The sequence below is a fragment of the Phoca vitulina genome, unplaced genomic scaffold (genome assembly GCF_004348235.1).
Source record: "Phoca vitulina isolate PV1807 unplaced genomic scaffold, GSC_HSeal_1.0 scaffold9, whole genome shotgun sequence".
Lineage (NCBI taxonomy): Eukaryota > Metazoa > Chordata > Mammalia > Carnivora > Phocidae > Phoca > Phoca vitulina.
The window spans coordinates 54838262-54864673 of record NW_022589712.1 but is presented as its reverse complement, the minus strand read 5'-3'; the positions used below and the strand labels follow the sequence as shown (position 1 = coordinate 54864673).

Sequence of the window (26412 nt, the reverse complement as noted above, 5' to 3'; positions counted from 1 at the left end):
TTTCTAGTTCTCTTTACTTCTTTTTGTAGATGGAAGTTTCCATATGGTAGCATTTGCCTTGAGGCTGAAGAAATTTTTTTTATAGCATTTCTTCTTGTGGAAGTTGGCTGGCTGCAGATTCTCTCCAGTCTTTATGCCCTCCCCCATTTCTGGAAGGCAGCTGCGCTCACCACTGTACTACCAATGCACCATCTGACCCACATTTTTGGCGCATATTTTTGATAGGTTCGGAATTTTCAAATGAAAGAGTTTTTTTTTTTGCTTTTACTACTTCGAAGATGTTGTCCATTTATCGCCTGGCCTCTGTTATTTCTGAGAAGACACTAAATGTCATTAATTTCTTTATTCCATGGTGTATTTTTTTTTACCCCATGGTAGGTCTCTTCTCTTTCTGAGACTCTAATTGCATTTATAACACACCATTTCATATCACCCCCACAGGTCGCAGAGGCTCTGTTCATATTTTTTTTTTAAAGATTTTATTTATTTATTTAACAGAGAGAGAGACAGCAAGAGAGGGAACACAAGCAGGGGGAGTGGGAGAGGGAGAAGCAGGCTTTCCGCAGAGCAGGGAGCCTGATGCGGGACTCGATCCCAGGACCTGGAGATCATGACCCGAGCTGAAGGCAGATGCTCAACCATCTGAGCCACCTAGGTGCCCCAAGGCTCTGTATTTTATACATTTGTATTAGATATATCATTTTTAGGTAATGTTTAGATATCTTTGAACTTATTTTCTTAACCAAGATCCCATGATCATGGGATCATGACCTGAGCCAAAGGCAGACGCTTAACGACTGAGCCACCCAGGCCCCCCTCTGTTCATATTTTTTAGTGCTTTATTTTCTCTGTAATCCATTTGTATTATTTCTTTTGTAATCTGTCTTTAAATTTACAGATTTTTCTGCAGTTTCTATGATGCTGTTATCTAATCAGTGAATTTTTCATTTTAGATATGGCTTTCTATTCTAGAATTTCCAGTCCTTTTTCTGATTATATATTGGTGTACTCACACTAATTTTTATTCTAGTATTTCTCTGTACCTCTTCTTTTTTTTATTTTCCTGTACTTGTATGGAATGGCTTCACTTAAATCCAAATTTATTTACTATAGACAAGTATTCTGTCTTCTAGCATGGTTTGGTTTGTGCATATTTTATTAAATATGTATTCTTTTACTATAAATTATTTTTCTTCTATATATTATAGTTAAGGAATATATATTATATATAGTATGCATGATGTGTGTATATAGATTATATTATTTTACATTTCTTTCAGGATAGGACTAAGGGCATTAAAAATACTTACTATAAAAGGTAGACATTGGCCTGATAATGTTAAGAACCATTGCTTTAAACATATCAAAACTTACTTATTTTACAGTTTGAATCTGATCAACCCAATGTCTGAAGTCTTTGGGTCTGAATCTGCTGTTTGTAGTTCATGGTGCCCTATTTTCCTTTGTCTTTTATGGTTTTTTTAACCAGTCATATTTCTTGGACTTTTATCTATAAGAATTCTTTCACTCCTGCCTTGAAAGGTGCATTTTTTCCAGAGACTTTCTGTGTTTGCTTCCTCATGTGCCTGGAGGCACTGAACCAACTAGGAACAATTTTATAATGAATTCTCAGTGTATGCCATATGCCCACTTGAGCTGCAATACCATACACAGTCTGGGTTATAGTTATCAGTTCTCAGGGGACATTTGTTTTCTCTTCCTCCCAACATTGTGTTGGGGGGTAGAAAAGTTTCCATGCCATCCCCTTCTTCTGGGCAAGCTTATTTTCATTTATCTTTACACTGTGAGTGCAATTTGGGGGGGTTCCAGCTTTGTGGGACAGGATCTCCAATAAGACTCCCAACTTCTGGACAGGACCTGGACTTTGTTTCCTGACCCCCCTGCTCCCTCTGACCCCCCCCTTACAAGGTCGAAGCTTAAGGTTGGCAGTGTTCTCTGGTGCCTCCAGGGTGAGAGTCTGTTTCAGTGCTCCACTTACTGCCCTAGTTTCCTGCTTTCACTTCATTTTTTACTTCTAAGCATTCCTTATTTTCTTGCCTGGTCAGTAATGCATTTCAAAAGATGTTTTAAAAATATTTTATCTAGTATTTTTAGTCGTTTTCAATGATATGGTCAGAATATTTTTATATGCTACTTTGAAAGGTATATAATTCTTTGGTTTTTTTGGTATGATTGATTTTTAAAAATTTTTTGTTTTTGCTAGTGTACTTAAAACTATTTGTCATTTTTCTTTCTTTATCTGTGAATTTCCTGTTTGTGTCTTTTGAATGTCTTTCTGTTGGACTCTGGTGATTTTTAAAAGAATATGTAATGTACAGCTTTGGAAAGGGCTTTCTGAGGAAGTGAATCCCCTCAGAAGACCTATTTTTCCTAAGATATGCATGTTGGACTTTGAGGAAGTTAATACTGGCACTGCAGTTCAATTATAGTTCCTTAATTCTTTTGTATTCACTGTATCTTCTACCTGAGGCTTCTTCCTACCTCCAGCTTGCTAAATCCATCAACCTATTTTAAATTTTTATTTATTTATTTATTTTTTAAAGGTTTTATTTATTTATTTGAGTGAGAGGGAGAAGCAGACTCCCTGCTGGGCAGAGAGCCCGATGTTGGACTCGATCCCAGGACTCTGGGATCATGACCTGAGCCAAAGGCAGACGCTTAACCGACTGAGCCACCCAGGCGCCCTCCATCAACCTATTTTAATACTTCATCTTATTTGATCACTGTCAGCCACTTTCTCCAATATAAAACTCCTTTTTTAACTAGGGAAATGTCTCTTTTCTTGCCTTCCTACTGTTTCTCTGACTTTTCCTTCTTAGATGCCTAACTGGTTCTAACACTTGAACATTATTAAATAGAAGATTTCTGAGAACTTTGTCGGCAGTCCTCTTCTCACTCTTCACACTTGGCTGGTTGACCGTCATTCCATGGCTTTAAGACTGTCTGTCCTTTCAGTGGTATTTCCCAAATCTGTGACTTCAAGTTTCAGACTGGTGTCTCCAGAGGTGTGCATCAGCAGATAGTTAACTTTTGCCATTACTACTTCTTTGAAAACTCCGTAATTAGTGACTACTCAAACTTAGTCAAAAAGTCAAGAGGACTTGTCAAAAGATGACTAGATAAAGGGAAATTGACCTGACTTTGGTGGTTTTTGCCCAGGAGATGTGGCTTCTGCCATAGGGTTACATGACAGCTCAGTGAGTACCTGTTACTCCGTAATATTGACTAGAGTCCATGACCGTAATATTCAGTACAAAAAGTATGTTAGGTGGGAATTCATACTTTTATATCTTTTTTACATTAGTCACTCAATACCGCTCTCACTTTAATGATCCTGCCCTTTTGGTACTAAATACTCTCCTTTTCACCCTCAGGTTCCAACAGCTTACAATAGTTTTCCTCTTCACTTTTTTATTCTTCTGTTATGCTATTTTTAAAAAGTAATGACTGATTTTATAAATTTTTCTTTGTTTCATTTACATTAACTGAGGTAACGCTAATATGGTCATCACTGGTTGGTGATTGAGTGGGCCAAATGGGCTGATAGATGTACCTGAAATATCAGTTAGCATGATTGATCTTTGGCATGGTGTAAGGACAGGAGAGGGGGGATCTATCCCCAAATGGACAAGAAGTTGAGGAAACTGGTCATAGGTTTAAGAGTTGACCTAAGAGTAAGCTTTATGTTTCCATTTTGCTTTTAAAGGACAAAAGACAGTGAAGATTTTAATAATATCTTTTCCTTTTCTTTGAGCCAACCAAGTAACTTAACAATAAATACTATGAATGCAATGATGAATGATGGAATTTATAGGAAAATCAACCAATATTGGAAGAGATATGGAAACTAGGGGTCAAAATGGCCTCGAAGAGATGAGTTGAGTTTGAGATTACAGGAAGACATCAAAGTGGGAATAATTTGTGAGTGATCAGCATAAAGAAAATAATTTGTTAAGGGAAATGGATCAATTTTTTGAAGGAGAGATGATAGACAAGCAAGTGTAGATCTTGGTAAATCCAGAAAGGTACTAAGCATAAGATAGGAAAATAATGTCAAAAAGATAGGGAAAAACCCAATAAAATAAAGTATCCTGAAAGCCAGATAAAAGAAGAGTTTATAAAAATAGGAATAGTGAGGGGCGCCTGGGTGGCTCAGTCGTTTAGCGTCTGCCTTCGGCTCGGGTCATGATCCAAGGGTCCTGGGATCGAGCCCCGCTTCAGGCTCCGTGCTCTGCGGGAAGCCTGCTTCTCCCTCTTCCACTCCCCCTGCTTGTGTTCCCTCTCTCGCTGTGTCTCTCTCTGTCAAATAAATAAAATCTTAAAAAAAAAAGAAATAGGAATAGTGAGCAAATTCTCCATACATAAAACTGTATGATACACAGATTAACATCTTTATAATTTTATCTACAAAGTCTTCTGATACAGTTTATTAAAACAAAGTTATTCTGAGATTTGATTTTTAGGGACTCCAAAATATAAATCAGAAAAATAGTGAACATTTTAACAGTGACCTCCATACTAAATGTGTTGCATCTGCAACAAAGTAAATGAATTTACTAGTATTTCATCAAAATGCAAGAGTAGGAGATGGTAAAGAAAATTATAGTGAAATAAGGAATGTTAAATGCAAATTAATTACAGAGCATATATAAATATGCTGAATATCAAGCGAAAAATACTTTAAGCTTTTCCTGTTACTTATTTTTGGTCTTCCCCCCGCCTCCCTTAATTCATGAGAACTTTAGCTCTTCTACTGTTAATGATTTTATTATGAGTGGGGTGAAAGTGCTTTGGGAATATAATATCCAAGATTAGGGAAAGAGATTCTATTTATGTAGAATTTTGTAGTTTGCAAAGCATCTTAAAATATTAATCTCATTTAAGACCAGAAGCAACCACATGAAGTAAGTGGGAATTACTATCATCTCTAAAAAAGGATTCCTGGATGATGAAACTTATTTACAGGAGAGGAAACTCAGAGAGATTAAGTGATTTATCATGGATCATTGGATTGGTAGGCTAAAATCTTGGGCTCTCCATTACTAGGTTTGTGGTCATGAGCAATGTATGTATCAGGTTCGAAACTCAATTTTTTCAACTATAAGATGAAAGTTTTTAAAATAGTAAATTATAAAATATATTTAATATTCTGCTCAGTAATCTTGGTTTCCATTTTATTTTCCAAGCTACCCAACTTGCTTTCCTAAACATATCCTCTAGTTTTCCCATGCCATATATTCTGGCATATTTTTCTTCCATCTATATAAACCTCATTCATTTTTTTAAAGATTTATTTGTTTATTTTATTTTATTTTTTTATTTTTTTAAAGATTTTATTTATTTATTTGACAGAGAGAGACACAGTGAGAGAGGGAACACAAGCAGGGGGAGTGGGAGAAGGAGAAGCAGGCTTCCCGCTGAGCAGGGAGCCTGATGTGGGACTCGATCCCAGGACCCTGGGATCATGACCTGAGCCAAAGGCAGACGCCCAATGACTGAGCCACCCAGGCACCCCTTATTTGTTTGTTTTAGAGAGTGAGAGAAAGAGTGAGTGCGGGGTAGGGAGGGGCAGAGGGAGAGGAAGAAAGAGAATCTCAATCAGACTCCCCGCTGAGTGCGGAGCCCAACACAGGGCTCCATCCTCACAACCCTGAGATCATGACCTGAGCTGAAATCAAGAGTCAGAAGCCCAACTGACTGACCACCCAGGCACCCCAAACCTCACAGATTTTTGATGAATTTTACCTAGCTTGTTGTAGCCAGGCCAACTCCTTTACAAAATCATTCCTGTTCACAATGACTGTGATTATGTCTTCTCTTGAAAAGGTGCAACACTTTCTTTTACACCATTTATCAAATTCTGTATGTTATTAACTAGCAGTACACCAGGAAGAATAGTCATTACCATTTACCATCTGAATCCAAGGCACCCTTTTTAAAACACATTTTGAAAGTCATTTTACAAATAATTTACAGATATAAAAATAAAGGGATGTTGTGAAAAATAGCTATATTGGAAATTAGTAAGAATTTAAATGTAACCAAGAAAACTTTATTTCATATTTTTCTGGTGTGAAGATACATGTGTCCAAAATGGGCAATATCCTTTAAATGCAACTAATCACTCATGGATGGCCTGGAACATACTCATCTTATAAATACTGATCCAGATTTCAAATATATTTCTAAGAGATTACAGCTTTTTATTTCCTCTGGTTCTTATACTTTTATCCACAAAATGCAGTGCTTTGAAAAGTTTCATGGCTCATAGTTTTGTTGAATATAGGATGGTCGATTTCTTCAGTCTGTAATAGCAAAATACCTTCATAATATTGATTAGAATGATCAATTCAATTAACTTTTTTCATTTCTATGCTATTTATCTCCTTTCAGTAGTACCTTTAGTATCTGCCCACTTCTGAACCATAGCAAGTAAATTTCCTAGAACAAACTTCACAAAAGGTGAAAGAATACATGTCTTTTTTGCAAAAATTTCTGGTCAAAAAAATATTGCATTATGACATCCTCCTCCCTGTAGAATGAATAACTGGATAACAAATTTCATTGTTGTCCATAGAAACATGTTCACTCATATATTTTTCAATTTGAGAAAATATATTTAGGATATTATCTTGTATAATGACTCATAATCTGAGATTTAGTTTATACGGTTAGTTTTACCATCATCATTAGTCTGGAGTACTGCTGTCTATTCTTTTTGTATTTGTGTTCTTACTTGTCTAACAATTGCAAAACATCTTCTGTCAATTTTCTTCTCTTTGCCATTATGGACAGGAAATGAAAAATTCTGAATTCTCAGTGGTGTTTAATGAAAGGTTAAAAAGAAAAAGACTACAAAAATTCTGTCTCCTGAGTTTGGGCAATGCAATAAGAAAGCTGAAGGATGATGAAATAGTGATGATTTATTTCACTATTTTATCACCCTTCTGGATGATTACATTATTAAAAAACTTTTTTTCAGTGAAAACCTTATGTTCAACATGGTTATTTCCCAGTTATCAGAAAATTATTTAATTATATAATTAATAGAATATTATGGAGGCAGTGTAGAATCAGTTAAACTGATTAAGTTCTTTGCCAACAATTTTGGACTCCAGGATTGCATGAGGCAGTTGAGTGATGATTTAGATAATCTTGATTCCAAATGAACATATAGTGTTACTGATATTAGGGTTATGAAAGTAGAAAAGATTGAGCTGTTGAGTGTAGGTATTGGAGATCCTCTCTCCCTTTTTTTTCATCATCTGAGTTCCTTCTGGTCTCAGTTGCCTCTCCTCTCAGCTTGGACTGCTCATTTCAATAATGCTTTTATGAGTGAACTAAGTCCCCCTCACACACCTGTCTTTTCCCAACATCCACCTTGCCCACGGCAACTCTAGATAAATTTGGGTCTCTTCTGCCTCCCATTGCCCTGCCCACTACTGGGCTGGTGAATGTTTCTTGGAGAAAGTTTTAAAACCAGGCTGAGTTCCTCATTACAAGAGTAGAGTGATACCAAGATCATAGTTGGGAGAGAATCGAGAGAATTCAATCCTAGCACCGTCTTACAAGCAAGATGGAAAGTATGTATTAGAGCTAAAAAGTAGAGCCAAAGATATATTCTTTCTTCTCCCACCCCAGCCTTATTGTAGTCTAATTGACAGATAAAATTGTAAAATATTTATGGTGTACTTGTGATGACATGATATATGTGTACATTGTGAAATGATTCCACCTATCTAGTTAACTAACACATTTGTCACTTCACATATTTATCTTTCTTTTTTGGCGGCGGCAAGAAGATTTAAGTTCTACTCTCTTAGGAAATTTCAATTATACAATACAGTGTTCTCAACTACAGTCACCATGTTATACATGAGATCCTCAGAACCTTATTCATCTTATAGGTAAAAATTTGTATACTTTTACCAACCTCTTCCCGCTTCTCCCTCCCCCCAAGCCCATCAACCACTTTTCTATTCTCTGTTTCTATGACTTTGACTTTTTTTTAGATTCTATATATGTAAGATGATACAGTATTTGTCTTTCTGCGTCTGACTTATTTCATTCAGCATAATGCCTTAAGATCCATCTATGTAGTCACAAATGGCAGGATTTCCATTTTTATGGCTGAATAATATTTCATTATGTGTATGTATACCACATTTTCTTTACCATTCATTCATCAGTGGACTTTTAGGTCATTCCTGTGTCTTGGCTATTGTGAATAATGCTTCAGGGAACATGGGGGTGCAGATATCTCTTTGAGATAGTGATTTCATTTCAGTTGGATATATGCCCAGAAGTGGAATTGCTTTATCATATGGTATTTCTATTTTTAATTTTTTGAGAAGCCTCCATACTGTTTTACACAGTGGCTCTACCATTTACAATCCCACCGGCAGTGCACAAGGATTTACTTTTTTCCACATCCTTGCTGATACTTGCTATCCCTTGTCTTTTTGATACAGCCATTCTAACAGGTATGTGGTGATAACTCACTGTGGTTTTGATTTGCATTTCCCTGATAATTAGCAATGTTGAGCACTTTTTCAGGTACTGTTGGCCATTTACATGTCTTCTTTGGAAAAATTTAAATTTTTTTTTATTTTAAGGTCCTTTTTAGTGAAGTTGGAAGTAATTCCCAGGATTATGAAAGAGCAAAATGTTTCAAGGTATAGGAAAAATAAGATCACTGAGAATAAACACAGAAACTAATACTGGGCTCAATAATCCTGGGGATTAAAGTTAGTTCTGCATTTATTTTATCTCTATTCTAGATTCTACTTAAAGAGCAAGATCCTAATGATGTCATAATGACATAGTGGCTTCTATGGTTGGATATTTACTGTATGAGAATTAAAGGATAATTTTCAAAAACGGTAACATCTTGACTCTGATACAGATACAAAATGAGCAAGTATTAAAGATTTTATTTAATTAAATTAAATGAGGAAAACAGGCAGCTCTAATAACCTGTTCAAAGGACGATCCAAAGAACAGACACAGTTGTAGATCAGGAATATTGTAATTAATATCCAATGGTTGCAAAACATGCTTCTTTCAGGGTGGTAAAGGGAAGTCAGTTGAACCTGACAGGACAGAATTTGCCTCTGTATGGGCAAGAATAACTTTGCATTGCTATCAGTTATTGGCAATTTAAAGAGCTGTAAAATTACTCTCCTAAATCAGAATCAGGTAATCCATAAGCGTGAGCTTGAGATCTAGACAAATGCAGTTTTCCACTGAAGCAGAGCTTTTTCCCTATACATGTGCTGTATTCAATTAAGTTATAAAATTAAACCTTCTAAAGAGAACTTCACATTCAGTGTGATAAATAAATAGCATTTTGCCATTTGCAGTTATATTTTTAAATTTTTACTTTTCTGAAGTATGTACATTTTTAAAGTAAAAAGACCAAGTATTATGCAAACAAATTTACCTCCTTTCACTACATCTGCCATACTTTTCAAGATTTTTTTGTTAGAAAAACATCAAAAAATTATTCAGTGGCTTTGTTTCTTTTGCTCACTAAAGGAATTAACCAAATTCTTCATATAAACCTCTACCAGCCAAATTCAAAGGATGACCAGAGGAGATGAAAATTCCATTGCTCAGATACTCAAGAGCTTATCTTCAAGACAAGCCACTTTCTGGCTTCTAGAGTATGCACAAACAAATCTGTTAATGTGTAGAATCTAGCCCTAATGTTAACACTTATTAAGAGTATTTGGACATGTGTAAACAATCCTGGCTCTGACGAGGACCTGTCTGCTCTTCTCAGGCCTACCTTCAGTTTTTACTTCCATCCTTGGCTTGACAGCCATTTCTTCTCTAACTGTGGCCATGTGCCCACAGGGTCACTGCTTTAAAATGTTCAAACAGGGAAACAAGATTCCTTACGGGATCAGTGACCAGAGGAAAGATCTGCAGGGATGCCTTAGCAGCTTGACCATCAGGCTTTATTCATATAAACAGCTCGATAACATGAAGAGCAGCTGCAACCAGTAAGGAGGAGAAAAAAAGAAGTAGCCATGAAGCCAAGAGTACTGTACAATACCTTAAGCTTTAATTTTCCAGATCAGACTTATACAGAGAGGACATAATATCACCATTTATGGAGGTTATCTAGACAGTCGCAATTTTCTGCATTCAGTTTTCACCTACCTACCTACATGATGAACAATTTAAGAACTGCTCATTCTTGGCAAAAGACAACAGATAGTCAACATAAAGACCAGTTGAGCTAGAGGGGTAGTGGACAGAGGTCATTTACTTCTTATCTGTACTTCATCATTTTCCTCAGCACTAGCTGGTGCTGGAACAGGAGATCAAACTTATTGATCCTTAGAAGCCTTTCATTGGTGATTTCAGCAGAATAGTTTTAACTCCTGATTCCTGAGTAGCCGTAGAGATGGGGATGGTTTGGCACGGTCTTCTTTTGTCTCCTGCACATGAATTCATCCTGAGGGTACATTTTGGATAGATCGTACCAAGCAACATACTCTAGAACAAGCCCTCTACAGATATGTTTAATGCTACTCATATAAACACTGTAAAAATGGAAAGTTTACACATACTTCTTACTAATTCAGTAATATGGCGGTAATTCAGTTTTAATATTAATTTAGTAATACAACAATTGGAAGGTGTTTAAACCCTCTATCTTCATAGAAACTCAAATACTACCAACATTGACACTTGCACCAAAAGTAGCTTAGTCATAGAAATGTCAAAGCTTTCAATAACCCATTTGGCTAAATAATGACTCACTTGGCTAAAATCTTCTCATCTAGCCCTCTTGTTGCCTCCAGCTTGCAAACAACCAGCATAAATCTGGAACTATTATCTAACCTTCTCCTGTGCGGGTCATCAGTCATGCCAGTGAAATTGATTCTTGACCTCTGTACATGCTGTCTCTTCCTTCTCTGTTTTAATAGCAAGGTGTGATAAAATATGAGCCAGTCACTTTTATTCTGTAGTCTTTGTTTATTTACCTAAGGTGTTTTTATTGTATATTTAAATTCTTTCATGTATTGTTTTGACGTTTACATCCATTTGTCTAGATGACAAATTATTGCTTCACACATCAAGTAATCATGATGAAACTACTCTTTGAAGATTGCTTGTGCTTTAATAGTTAAAAAAAAAATTCAGTGTACACCTAAAGAGAAAGGTATCACTTAAGAATGACTTGTAAAATAACATAAAAATAGGGCTGGTTTACAGAGCCGGAGAAGGAAATCGTATGATGACCAAGGAAAAAAAAACATTTATAAAAGTTGACACAAAAGCAGTAGTGGAATTGTATTTCTTCCGGCTGAACCAATGCTTATTTACGACCTTTGTCACACCTCTGACGCTGGCAATGTGAAATGGTCTAGTGAAAAGCAAGCAGCCCTGGGGGTTTTAAATTTTCAGCAAGACTGCTATAATAGATAAATGAACCAACATTTTCAGGTTGCATATTATAATCTGATTCTCCCATCTAAGCAGACACCCAATTTTAACCATTTCTAGTTAAATATTGAATGTTTTTCCTTTCCTTTGTATTTGAGACCAGGAGTAACCTAAAAATACTCTCTTAGCTAAAAGTCACTGTGACCAAATATGGTAGATAAGCTGAACTTGGTTCCAACAAGGATACATTTAAATCCACAGTTTGGATGGTTACACGCCTCCGCTATAGGATTGCTTATGGCACGCATGTGTGTGTGCGTGTGCGTGCGTGTATGAGAGAGAGAGAGAGAGAGAGACATCCTGAGCTAGACACTCCTCCTTAGTTGTGTTGGATCATAAAAGCAGTGTTGACAGAATGTCCAGCCTGTGAGATTGGGTCCAATTTCATAACAAACTGCTTTTACTTCTAAGACATTGGAAAGCATTAAGTTATCTGTGTTTAAGTACATCTTTCTCCTTGTTTTTCAACTTTTCCATTAGCCAGAACAGATTACCTGTCTGGAATGTTGTTTGTTACCTACAAGAGAGATACCATTTGTATCTCAAATACAGATTTAACTTATGACCTAGAATTCATTATTATGCTCCTTCTCAAGCTATGGTACAAAGTAGCAGACTCTGAACAAATGATTATTGTTCTGTGGGATTGCCGCAAAATCCACCAAGTACTTCTAGCCATAATGGAATGAAATACCAAAATGTCTGTCTTATAATTATACCTGAATGAAGTGCCCTTACATGAAAAAGGCTCCCTTTGTCCCCATTTCTCCAATGATTTCTCTCCCCTTCCGTGTCCTCTTCTCTTTTAAACCTGCTGTGTTCCATCCCTGCTTTGGCTTGAGACCCTGCGCTGCCATTCATCACATGCCTGCCCCCCACATTTTCCATCATACTGTTTTGTTTTCATAAGATGATGAAAGGTTTGCAAATAGAGCTATTACTATATTTTAGCTGGTTTTCAAGATGCTTTGGTGCATTTTTGGCTGGCATTATGATACAGATGATAGACCATGGCATTTATCAGAGAGAATGTCCCAAAACTAATAAACATAAGATGGTTCAGAAAGCAGTCAGAAGACATTAAACAATGTAAAATATGTAAATATATAAATCTTACCATTCAGCTCACTATTTACCTACATTCCATTACTATCTTAGTGCAAAGTTGTACTTACAGTATATTTTTTTCTATGTTGGAAATGATTTCCCCCAAAATGCTAAGGACACTTTTTAATTTTCTTCTCGTTTCCAGTATTAGTCTTGAGACATCTGAAGATCATCGAATGTTCATTACTGTTGATATAATTTTCTTTTTCTGAAAAATTTTTGTAATCTTATTACTAGTGCTCTGAAATATAAATAAAATATTTCTTATGTTGATTTTTTTTTAAATTAATCGGTTGCCCTGGGAAATTGGTCTCCTTTTCATTCTGGAAACTTACATCCTTTAGTATGGATTTTCTTTTTATATTATTTCTCAGATAATTTTCTCCCTGCACATAGTAGATATTCTTAAGTGGTTTTTTTTTTCATTTCAATTTATGAAAATGATTACATGGGTATTAGAAGCAGTTGAATTCACTAATAGACATGATAAAAAAGGATAGAACAATAGTTGGTAGGTAAAAAAATACCCTCTGAACTCAGTGCATACCCCAGATCAGTTTAGTTAAATGGTCTGAAAACTGAAGTTTGGAGGAGACCTAAAGTATTTATTTCCACTGCCAACGGTTTTTTAAGTATATTTATTTTTTGTACTCTACTTTTTTGTAATTCCTACTCCCAACTTGGGGCTCGAACTCACAACCTCGAGATCAAGAGTCACATGCTCTTCTGACTGAGCCAGCCTGGCGCCCCTCCACTGCCGGCAATTTTAGAATTTAGAATTCTATGCCACAATAGACTGACCCTTACTCTGACTAGCACTAGACAATACAGAGCCCTCCAGACAGTTCCCATTTATTATGCACCAGAAAGAGCTGAATGGCAATTATACTGACTAAATTTTGCTTTAAAAAAAATACTGAAAACCTATCCTTAAGGTGGTCTAACTAAGCCAGTTTTCTTTCAATCATTTATCCTGTACTTTCTTTTTCTCTAAGTGTAGAAGACAGAGTGAGAAATACTTTATCAATAGCACTCTTTCAGGTGAAATGCAGCTTAAATATTTGAGTTTTTTTTAAATGCCATGGCTAATAGATTTTTATAAAAAGCAGAGATCTTGGTATTATATTTATATTCATAAGGAAGTAATTTTTATGTAATAGCCAACAGAACTTGGTCATTAGAAATGTTTGTAGGAGTGTATCTATACTAAAGTTTATATGTTTTTGAGGATTATTTTAGATGCAAACAACAGAAGATGGATACTTGAGTTATTATGGGAAATCAATAAATGTTAATTGGTAATGATGGTGAAGTTAAGAGAAAGTAGCAATTGATTAAGAGCTGTAAATTATCACCCATTTTGATGACATGGGTTCCTACACATTGAACCCATCCTTGATTGATGAACTCAGAATTGAATGATGGTCTCAGAAGCAGAGAAACTACGCCTAAAGCTAAACTCTGTAGATTTTTGCACTGGTTTGCTTCCTCAATTAGCAAGGATCAGTGATGGTAAAAGGTGATGGGCCTTTGTGCTCTCACAACCTGAAATTTTAGGGAATCCTTTTTCGTTCCCAGTAAGGAAATAAGATACATACACATTTTTTTCTTCCTTCCTTTCCTTCCTTTCTCCTTTCTGAGGCATCAGTGACCTGTTGAAACAGTGTTTGGAAAGATTTATTCTGTTTTGGACCACATTCCTTATGGCTGGGATTATGAGTGATCTCTTGGTAAGGTTGTCAGTGCTAACTCGGGTTTGCATACAGCTGCAGTTCTCAAGAAGCGGCTCACTCTCACCTGGGAAGCTTTCAAAAAGTATTGAGGCCTGGGCCTCCAACCTCAGAGATTCTAATTTAATCGGTGTGGAGTAGCATCTAGGTGTGGTAAGTATTTTTTTAAAAGCTTCCAAGATGATTCTAGAACTGCTGGTATACACGTTCACTGTCCAGTGACGAACAGTAATAATGGTGGAATTACAAAATGGAGGTGGAGCTATGGAGCTATATAATTGCTCTTTTTCTAATTACACAAACAACATATAATTCTTTCTTGTTATTTAAAAAATCTCGGGGATGCGCCTGGGTGGCTCAGTCGGTTAAGCGTCTGCCTTCGGCTCAGGTCATGATCCCAGGGTCTTGGGATTGAGCCCCGCATTGGGCTCCCTACTCCGCGGGAAGCCTGCTTCTCCCTCTCCCACTCCCCCTGCTTGTGTTCCCGCTCTCGCTGTGTCTCTCTCTGTCAAATAAATAAAGTCTTAAAAATAAATAAATAAATAAAAAAGAAACTCAGGGCGCCTGGGTGGCTCAGTCAGTTAAGCGTCAGACTTTTGCTATGGGCTCACGTCATGATCTCAGGGTTGTGAGGTCCACCTCCAGGTCAGGCTCCCCACTGGGCGTGGAGCCTGTTTAAGATTCTCTCTCCCTCTCTCCCTCTGCCCCTCCCCACCACTCACACTCCCTTTCTCTCTAAAAAATAAATAAATAAATAAAAAAGAAACTACAAAAATATGGAGTAAGCATGAAAGTCCTCCTTCATATTACATCTCTCTTCTCCTCAGATGTAACCCCTGTTAATTTACTGTTTATCCTTCCAGTGTTTTTTCCATGCATTTGAAAAAATGCATACAATTACCTATAACCATATAGTGTTTTTGAAACATAAGTAGTATTATACTATATTTATATGTTATCCTGTGGTTTGCTTTTTTTTTTTTTGCTAAATTTGTCTTGGAGATCTTTCCATTTGAATACATACAGATCTACCTCATTTAAAAAAAATATTCTTTTACTTCATTTCTTTTAATATCTGCAGTGTTTCTCAATATATGTGGGAAAGGAAATATATTTCCTTTCCATTTTCACATGTTTGTAGCTCAATGGTAAAGAGCATCGACTATAGCAGACCACCCGGTTTTGATTATAAGCATTTATTATTATTGTTAGTATTACTATTATCATTTAATTTTTCTATTTTTTACCAATATGGGCAACACTATATTAGAATACGTTTCTAATATAGTAGAATATTTCTATAGGCAAATTTTTAGAGTTGGCGTTATTGGGTGAGAGGGTATGTACTATTTTGAAATAACGCTGTCAAATTGCCCTCCAGAAGAGGCTGTCTCAATTTACATTCACTCCAACCAGTAGAATCTCATTGTAGTATTTATTTCAAGGCCTAAATAAATCATTCACATTTAATACAACTTCATGGGCTAACTAAAATGTCAGGGTTCTCTATTTTGACTGGAATTTTATTGAGTTGGTTTGATAGCTCTGAATATAACATGTCATCCTGAAGTTCTGACTTACAGTCTTTAAACATATATGATTAAGGAAAATGGAAAAATTATTTACTAATTTTTTAGACAAAAATTTTCAACCTATGAAGTACAAGAGGAGTAGAAATAAAACTGGGCATTGGCATTGAAAACTCTGGACTAAATTAGTTCCAACCTTCATTGTATAAATGGGATCATTCAATGAGAGACACTCATATCCGCCCATCATAGTGATAGAACAGTAAGTCAAATCACGGGAAATAATCTATTTCAAATCTATGTTTGTGTGTGTGTGTGTGTTGCTGTTTTAAATTCAGGACTCAATTTTTTAGACTTAACATGTGATAAAATTTACATCAATATTGTTGGGTATAATTTTTCATATAATGAAAATGCAAAGAAAATTTATTATTTTCAATTAAAATTTCCTTCTTTGTAAACTCAAGTTTTAGTTTCTTCATCAACACAAAGGAGATGTTGTAGTACCTACTTTATAGGGCTTGGGGGAGGATTAAATTATGTAACACATTAGAAACCTTCTGCTCAGTGTCTGGAACATAATAAGCTTTTTATGAATTAAACCTCTTATTATTTCTATTATTATTTTAAATCTGTTAACAGCATGTTCAGCCCTACTCTGTATAGCTCATTTTATTTTTTACATGAATTAAGGTAATTTAGGGGGATACTGGCTTCTGTATTTCAAAAGATACAAATACTTTTTTTTTTGGTGTTAAATATATATTTGTTCCATAAGAAACATTTTTAAAATCATAAATCACTGCTAGCCAGTATTTTTAAAAACTCAATGTTTTTACCAGTGTACTTAAGAAAAATATATAAAAATTAACCTTACTAAAATGTTTTATTGCTGAATTGGCTTACAGTCTTAAGAGTCGATTTAAGAAGAATGAAATACAAGAAACAGATCAATATAAAGAATAGGTTGCTTTGATAGAGATCTGAAAATGTGTGCACTATTAAAAGGCTTTTCCAACTCTGTGATTCATCCAAGTTTTCTAACTCTCCTCTTGGTATGTTGGGGCAGATCCTGTGAAGTGAGTAAACTATACCCAGGTGTAAATTTAGAATGTGTGGGCGCTATCAAAACAAAATGGGGCCTTCTGGAAGAATCTATGACCCTCAGGAGGTACGGGGTGGGAGATTGCTCTCATCGAAAGTACTCTGGATCTGTTCCTTTTCTTTAGCTCTCTTGGGTTCTTTGACGGCATTTCTGCCATCCACCTCCCTCCCACTCCCACACTGGCATCTGACACTCCCAGGTGTTGGATTGATTGGCAGACGATTGGATTAGATAACCAGCGTCAGACATATTAAAATCGAAAACTATACTGGGGCTCCTGGGTGACTCAGTCGGTTAAGCGTCTGACTCTTGGTTTTGGCTCAGGTCATGATCTCAGGGTTAGGAGATCGAGCCCCCCTTGGGGCTCTGCACTTAGCAGGGAGTCTGCTTGAGGATTCTCTCTCCCTCTTCCTCTGCCCCTCTCCCTACTCACACTCTCTCTCTAAAATAAATAAATAAATCTTTAAAAATAAAATAAAAAGCTATAGACTTGAATGTCATTAGTATCATTTCTGGATTTTAGTTGGACTGTATCAGGATTAATAAACAATTTCTTCAAAGAGTCAGTTATCCTTTCTCCAAATTGGTTTCTGGAATTCTTTCCAATCTTTGACTTTTCTGTTCTCCCATTTGGAAACTTGATTGTTTTTCACATCTTTCTTTTCCATGGATTTTTATGTCCTCTTTTCTGTTTTCACCCCTTCTTCCTGCCCATAGCTTGCACTTCTTTTTCCTATTTTCTAGGTACTACATACTTTGATACTTGATAATACTTGACTCACTGTTGTCTCAGTATTTGTTCTTGAGAAACTTACAGATCTCTGTACACTTATCCTTAATGTGCCTTCAACCTCCCCAGAATGTAGATTTAATTTCCCATATAAATTCTTAAAAAGTTAACACTTTCAAATACCTAACTTCTATTTTTTCCATTACACTTTTAGACAGGCAAAGCTGGCTCTCCGTGAAGTACCACCCCTCTCCCCAACTTATTATCACTTTTCGGATCCAGGTGGAACATACAATTGATTAATTCTTTCATCTAAATCATTCAAGTATCATTAAAAAATTAACGTCCGTATTCTAATCTAGTGGTTTTCAATTGAGCTCAGTCCTAACCATTGTTACTACTATCATTTGAAAATATAATTTGGTTATTCTGCGACTTGGACCTCAAAAATGAGAATTTTTAGAAGGGTCACAGCAGATCTAAAATCTGATTTCAGAATGAGAATTTTCATTTTTGTTTTGGAATCCTCAGAACTTTGTATATGTTTAACTTCTTAACTAATGTTGTTGTTTGGGCTTAGTTTATTAAGACCCCCTAATTACTTATTTCATTACATAATTACATAGTTCTAAAGCCCTAAATTTAGGATTTGCTTTTATTTATTTTGCCATTTTAGGTGCTTCTATCCTACTATATGTATTGTTGGCATTCTCATTTCATTTAAAAATGTTCATTTTATTTTGATAATCTTTTAAAAAATTGGCTCCAATTTAATTCTTATTTTCCATCTTCAAAAGCATCTTAAATAAGTAATATCTGTAGAATGTGCTAATTCATTAGAATTAAAGTATTTATAATCTTACAAAGAACTTGATAAAATTCTGAGACTAATCTGAACATTTTTATTTTACTTTAATAGGTGAGAAAATATCCTTTGTGCCATTGGTTCATCATTTTATAAAATACTTACCATGAACGATTTTACTTTTTATGGTTGGCTATAGGAATGTATAATGAAGTATGATTATAGTTTTTTTCATGTGTAGTCTTTTGCCTGTGAGTCTGGGTCCTTATATTTCTTAAGCATGTAACTATACAAGGGCACACATGCCATTTTTATGCTCACATCAAATGTAAAATTCATTCAAACTAACAAAAGCTAGCTGATTGGGAGAGGTGTGGACACTGAACAAAGGAGACAAGTACCACATAGAGCTTGTACGGAGTGTGTGGTATGGTATCATTTGTGGGCTGAAAGGTAGCTTAGCATTTCCATTTTGGTGTCAGTCCCTGGGGAAGGACAGGGTTTCATAATGGGGTGTGATCTGCACTCTTAGTAAGCGTGATTGACGCTGAATGATTAAATAGAAGAGGAGAATAAATACCACTCCTCCCCTTTTAAGACTAAGCACATATCCACTAAATGCAAATCTTTTCAGTGTGGAAGACAGTCTGGCCTAATGATAGCACATATCTGAAAAGCTAGGAGAGTGAATTAAAGGAGTAGATCAAAATGCAAGGAAACAAAAAATTATACAGTGTCCTTAAAAATAACATTTAAAACCCAAATGTAATGGTAAGTGCACGTACAGAATATGATGGAAGACCCCATTTGTAAAAGTGGAATCCTGACATGAGGCCCTTGGTAAATGAGTGGGCAAAATGGATCCCTGAATTGGATAACACAGCGCATACCACAGTGACGGATGAAATTGATGTGTCCGCAGGAGAGCTTGTTCTATTACTGTAGGCTTTAACCTATTTTCTCCTCTTTGACAATGAGCTCCTGAGTGGATGTTATCCTCAAGGAAGTGAATTTAATTCAAAAGGAGATATTTTATAGATGTGCAAATTTAATTTAAGAATTCACTTATTCCATTGTAGAAGAGAACTATGTGGGAAAACATTATGATAAGTAATATGGTTATATTTTTCAAAGATGCCATTTTTGAGTGTGTTATTTGGGGGACCCGAATTTCAATCATTTGTTGGTAATTTGTATTGTTCTTTAATTTTGCATTATCTCTTAGAACACATGGCTGAAACAGTATTGAATCTGGATTGTAATATTATTTCATTAATTTATTATATTAAGGTATGTAATTGCACAATAAATAATCAGAAAAAGTGGTTTCTTCGTTCTTCCCTTAAATTTTTGAAAATATGATGCATTCCTTTTCCCTGGGATAAATACTTGTTAATTATTGCAAAGAATAAAAGCCCATTTTGTGAATCCATTTAATTCTAAAATCTGTAAGGTAATATTGGTAACTTAAGAAATAGGCCATATTTACCCTAGTTTCTGCCAGGTAAAAACAAAACAAAACACAACACAACAACAAAACACTCTTCATACCTTGACCCAGAAAATAGAATACTAACTGCTCAGTATGTTAGTAGTAGCTTAGTCATTTGTCTTTGAAATATATGGTAGTATAAGTTGTTAAGCTTGCTATTCTCTCTCTCCCTCTCTCTCTTTCACACACACACACACACACACACACACACACACACACACATGTAATTAATTATAATTATTTTTTGTCATTATAGTCTTCCCATCCAAGTACTAACCAGGCCTGACCCTGCTTAGTTTCCGAGATCAGACGAGATCGGGCGCGTTCAGGGTGGTATGGCCGTAGACTGTCATTATAGTCTTAAGTTGATGCTCACTGTTACCACTTATTTGCTATCTTTTTAAAAAATGTTGTGACCTATCGTCTGAGTTTCATATTAAGAATTATGGAGTCATAAATGTATTTTAAAATAAATTTGAAATAGCTCTTAAAACATTTCATTTGGAGACAAAACAAGCAAATTCTGTACTCAACAAGTAAATTAAAAACCTTTGTAAGTATATACAGTATTATTTTCTCCACTTGTTTTGAATGTAAAATTTTCAAAGAAAATCTGACTGAAATTGAGCAAATACATCATTCCCAAATAATTTACTTGTTCAGCTTTTAGAAACTAAGATTTTCAGACATCTCATACAAAGCCAGCCCCCAGTGTGTATTCAAATATTAAGGGTAGATTTATGTTTATTTCAATTTAGAAGAATTTACCCGAAAGGAGAACTAATCTCTTACAGAGGGAAAAGAAAGTAAATTCTTCCCATCATTGAACTTGATGCTACCTTTATTAACCCAATCTAAGTATTTAGAAGCTTTTTATAGTTTCTTCTGATTCAGATACTTACTATATTGCTCTAAAATTACTTGGTAATTTGCCAGATATCACTCACCATAGACATCTGACTTCTTATATATCAAATTGCACTTCATTACTTAATTTGTACAAAGGAAAAAAATTTTCCAGTTCAACTGGTTTCCACAGTCAACGTAATTAACACGCAAAGAGATGTTAAAGAAATGAAATTTAATTTGGTCTACAATTTTCTTAATTGCGGAGTGCATTGCCTGTGCCTACTATGTGTCAACAGCTTTATTTTTTAACTGACTTCTTTTTAAAGCTCGCTTGTTGTTTTTTGTTGGACACCGGCTGCCCTCTAGTGGACTACACTGTTCTCTTAAAAGAACCTGTCAAGTCTGAAAAAAAAAAGTCATTTCTATATGGAAGTGACTAGTGTTTCGTGCTTTAGTACTCTTGTTTTTCATTTACTGTTGTGTTTAGCACAGCTAGCTTTATCACTTTGTTAGAGCATTTTGGTGAAGACGGGCTTAGAAGCAACTTTGATTAAAAATAGCATTATAGGGGCGCCTGGGTGGCTCCGTCGGTTCAGCGTCTGCTTCGGCTCAGGTCATGATCCCGGGGTCCTGGGATCGAGCCCCGCATCAGGCTCCCTGCTCTGCGGGGAGCCTGCTTCTCCCTCTGCCTGCCGCTCCCCCTGCTTGTGCTCGCTCGCTCTCTCTGACAAATAAAATCTTAAAAAAAAGATAGCATTACATACTTATTAAGAGGACACATTAAAATAGGCTGATCTCGGGGCGCCTGGGTGGCTCAGACGGTTAAGCGTCTGCTTTCCGCTCAGGTCGTGATCCCAGGGTCCTGGGATCGAGCACCACATCGGGCTCCTGCTCAGCGGGGAGCTTGCTTCTTCCTCTCCCTGTGCCTGCTGCTTCCCATGCTTGTGCTCTCTCTCTCTCTGTCAAAAATAAATAAAATGTTTTAAAAATATAAATAAAATAGGCTGATCTCATTGACAACTTGTATATATTTTTTTGATTTAGAACGCATTTTATGACACATGCTCCCCGCTTCTGAGACGTTTCCATTATTCTTGTTGCAGATGCTACAATTGTGGTGGCCTTGATCATCATGCTAAGGAATGTAGTCTACCTCCTCAGCCAAAGAAGTGCCATTACTGTCAGAGCATCGCGCACATGGTGGCCAACTGCCCACATAAGACTGTGGCGCAGCCGCCCGCCAGTTCTCAGGGACGACAGGAAGCGGAAGCCCCGCCGTGCACTTCGACCTTTCCTCGAGAGCTGGGCGGAGGGCAGGGCTGCACGTCACCGCCGTTTCCTCAGGAGGCGAGGTTCGAGATCTCAGAATGGCCGGGCAGGTCATCTCAAGAAGCTTCCTCGGCGAAGTCCTCCGCGGCGCCGGAAGAACCAAGCAAAAAGGGGCCTTCTGTTCAAAAAAGGAAAAAGACATAACGCTTCTTCCTAATGTATCGTTTTTTTTCCCCGGTTGGGAAGTCTACCTCATGCAAGTACAGGGGAGCAGTATTTCACAGCAGCAGCTGACTGGGGATTTTTAACTACTGTTGAGGAACTGTGAATTTTTTTAAACAGACAAATCACTCTAAGCAAATTACATTCGAGCAGGGTGTCATGTTTTATGTTATCCAGAGAATGAAATACTATGTGTATCTGTATGTGCATGTGTGAGAGGGAGAGAGCCTGAGCGTGTGTGTGTGGAGGAGTCGGTATAGGACTGTAGACACATCTCTAACGCGGATTTGTCTTTCTGTGTGTGTGTCTACAGATACAAGCACACACCCTCCCTCACGGAATTGGACGTCCCCAAGAATTGAAAACCCATAGGAAGCATTTTAGATGGTTTCAAAGATAACCCCTGGAGTCTTTTTTTCTTGAAATACCACTCCCTTTATATTACATAAAAATAAAAACATGACTGTTACCTTTTGTGTGAACCAAAGGCTACTTCAGATCTCAGAGCTGCCAATCATATGGTACTAAAGGTTTTAAGTCATCAGTTCTCCCAAGTTTGGGATTGCCTCTTTCTCTTGCTATCTATAGGGTGTTTCCCCCTTACCCCAACCCCCTTTGAAGGCAGTACCTTAACTCCACATGCCTCTGACTGCTATAAGCTTTTTTGAATCTGGGATACATAACTCCAGAAAAAGACAATGAATGTGTAATTTCTGTGCCGATATTTCCATGTTTTTAATTCGTAAGTTTTGATTGTAAATTAGATGCCTATTCAGAAAAATGAAGGGGGAGGGCAATGTATAAATGTAGTGACTTGATTGTTTTCAGTGGTATTTTGATACCAGCTCATTATAATCTTTTACATGTTGTGAAGTTTTGAAGGGATTGTGGCAACAGCAGCTTCCCTTGACGAAGTCAGTCCAAACCATCCCTTCGAGCAGGGGGCCTCCTTGTTTACTACTGAAGACTTTGGAGGAAAGCTCCAGTCGTTTGGTGTATTTTTTTGGTGGCTGTTTTTTTCCCCCCTAGAGAGTCATCTGACTTGTTTCTAAAAACAGCACAGGTAAGAATAAAATACTGGGGTTGAGAATGAAAATTAAGTGCATGTTCATAATTGCCCAATACGTTTGCCCTGTGAAGGATATTGAAAAGTGCAGCGTTTGGTGGCAGTGGTGGCAGGCAGCTGGAGTGATGGGCCTGCGGCGGAGGTGCCCAGCCTCTCCCACCAGAGAGCGACAGGAATTTCATACATTAAGATGAATTTGATGGAGGTTCCCTTCATTACTCATGCTGAAGTAACCGACATGGTGGATTTAGGACGGACATTCAGTAATGGGGTTAGAGATGCTTTTCAGGTTGGTCCTCAGTTATGTGAGTAAACCTGGGACCTGTCCTCGTATTGGTCCCTTTAGGTTTCAGTCATTTAAAGAAAAAGTTGGTGTCCTCCTGGTTTCTAGATGTTATGGGTAAATTTCTGAAACATCTCCAAGAAGGTACCAATTAGTTAAAATGCTTAACATTGGCAATAAGCAAGGTTTCGTATGAGCCTGTTGGTGTAAGCTCAGATAATCAAAAGAAGAGAAGAGCATGAGTCAAATGAGACCTATTCTGCTGGGCAGCTTCTGCTCCCTCCCCAACTTGTCCTGCCTTGGGGGGTATTAGACAGTTCCTGCTGTTTGAGCAAGCCCACATCAGGAGGAAATGCCTCAGGCTGGGCCGCCAGTCCTTTACCGCTCAGCTTGAATTCCGGGACAGTGTTTGTGAGACTCTCCATGGTGTATTCTGAAATATCCGTGTGCTGTGATGCAAAGCTTACCTTTGACGATATTGAATGTGATATATAGCTGTAGAGAAGTACTTCCTTGCCTTATGTGAGGATTGTAAGCTTATTTAAATTATGTAGACAAATCAAAGTGGCATTGCTTAATTTTTAGCAGGCAAAATAAGCAGGTTAACGGTAAAAATGCAAAACGTAATAAGTCACTTTGAAAATTCAAACCAAAGTTCCTTGACCTTATAGACATAGGAAATTATGGACTTGAGAATTGGACATTCCCTGTTTACATATAAAAAGTTCAGAGCTAAGATCATGGTTAAAAAAAAAAAAGCATTTTATAACTGGACCTTATGGGTGCAATTTAAAATCATTTTAAGCATCTTACCAGACTGAACTAAGAGCACATACCAAACCTATCTTATGATTAAAAGCTGGGTTTATTTTTTATATAAAAATATTATCACTATTACATAACATACTCAGGACAAAGAACTTTGCTCAGGGAACATACCATATAATGTTGTTGTTGTTTCTTTACAGAATAGTCTACAGTCCTGCTTACTCAAAACAAACCAAATAACTTAGACCTTTATATAAGTATTATGTACTGATGTTAGTCATAACTACCTCTGAGTTTGATCAAAGTTTCCAAATATCAGATACCAGTTTTCCTATTTTTATTTCCCGTGAAAAGTACGCTAAAGCAAAATTCCCAAACTCCTTGCATATGTGAATATCACTGATGTGAGCACATGTCCATTTACATGGGTGAAATATTCTGTTTACAGCAAAAGGCTACCTCATAGTTGATGCATAGCACACCTTTATGCTGCTCCAGCCTTACAGTGGCTGATAATTCTCTGGTACAGAACCTTTTAATCTATATTATAGATAGCAATTCACAACTATATGTTTCTAACAAACACTTGTGAATAATGATGCATCTCACTTAGTTAGCAAAGTCTCCAAGCATTTCTTTAAAGTTATCATGTATTTAATTTAAAGACTTATGGGCACCCTTCCACTTAAGCAAAACAAAACCCAGAGGCGATCTTGGAAATAGCTGCTTTGCCCAGAGGTCAAGGGCAGGAAGGGGTAGCAGGAGAAGAGGTTGGTGTATGAGTGTATTTATGCTGGGCAAAAGTATAAAGGATGCCAATCTCCATTTTTGTGTCTGTGCTGCCCTGAGGCCAAGCATAGTTCAGCATTATTGCCGTAGGCACATAACTAACTAGCGCTGGCTTGCCAAGGAGTGAACATAGAGTAAACGTGCAATGCCATTTCTAGCTACTGAGGAGAAGGGTCTGTGTGAAGCATCAGTTTACAGGGGTTACTAATGGGTTGGGCAGGAGGTCTGTGAATTAGTTGCCCCTTGATCTCACCCCCATGTCAACACAAATGTAATTCCTAAGAAAGATGCGCTACCAGTCTCTTAGCCCTGGGAGCTATTTATTACTACATGGCAGATTATAGTAGAAACCTTTTTATACTTGCATTTCCAGTCTTTACTAGAAGACTTTGGATGTATTTTTTACAACTGAAACATTTTAAAAGATTTTTACCTGCTTATAACTTGGAAGTTTGGCGTGCAATGTAGGGAAAAAGATCAAGAAACACCATGTTATTAACATCGATCCATCTATACACATAGGATGTTTTAATGCCAATATTCTAAAATATTCTGGCCCAGTTTTATTTTGCACCAGAGTGGCCCCAAGTTACTGCTAGTTGTATTTAGTTTGTGAATAGAAGCCCATAAGTGTTAATAGACTTTGTAACATTCACTGTAAGATGAATTATACAGGACATGGGAAATCTCATTAAGTCTTAAAGTTAATTTAAATTAATTTATCTGTTTTCTCTAAGAAATGTTTATCATAAAATATATATGTGTGTTTCCCCTTTGGTTATAAAATTTGGGAAAGTGTGTACAAGTGCAGCCGCACTGACTTTAATTTTCTAGATGTCTTAATGAGATTTATTTGTTTTAGAAAAGAACAACTCGTGAAGAGCATCAAGTTCTGTCTTACATGGCTGTCAGCAGCCTCTTTAAGATGTGGTGGTTGTGTGATCTGTGTCATAGTTGTTCAGTTAGAGTGAGAGGTGGACCTGTGAATCGTTCTTAAATTTTATGTGTGGAACAAAGCTGCGAAGTTATGGTAAAGTACTGTACCGTGAGAAACTATTACAATATTTAATACATCTGTGGCTTAACACTTGTGTTACCAGCTTGAAAATGTTGGTGTTGACTACCTCTTGAATTACTTAGTATCTGTCAACCACGGGCACCCACCACCAAGCTGGCTTTAATTAGTA

General features: G+C 36.7%; 1 protein-coding gene and 1 pseudogene across 1 annotated transcript in view; one reads left to right on the top strand and one right to left on the bottom strand.

Annotated features, from left to right (window-relative positions):
• Window positions 1-289, bottom strand: part of LOC116634673 — a 33113-nt pseudogene extending 32824 nt beyond the window's left edge.
• LIN28B (lin-28 homolog B) overlaps window positions 1-22301 on the top strand; it is a 120819-nt gene extending 98518 nt beyond the window's left edge. Inside the window, exon 4 of the mRNA XM_032407407.1 lies at window positions 21932-22301. Within this exon, the coding sequence (XP_032263298.1) occupies window positions 21932-22301 (370 nt within the window). The remainder of the gene's footprint in view (window positions 1-21931) is intronic.
• The last annotated feature ends 4111 nt before the right edge of the window (window positions 22302-26412 follow it).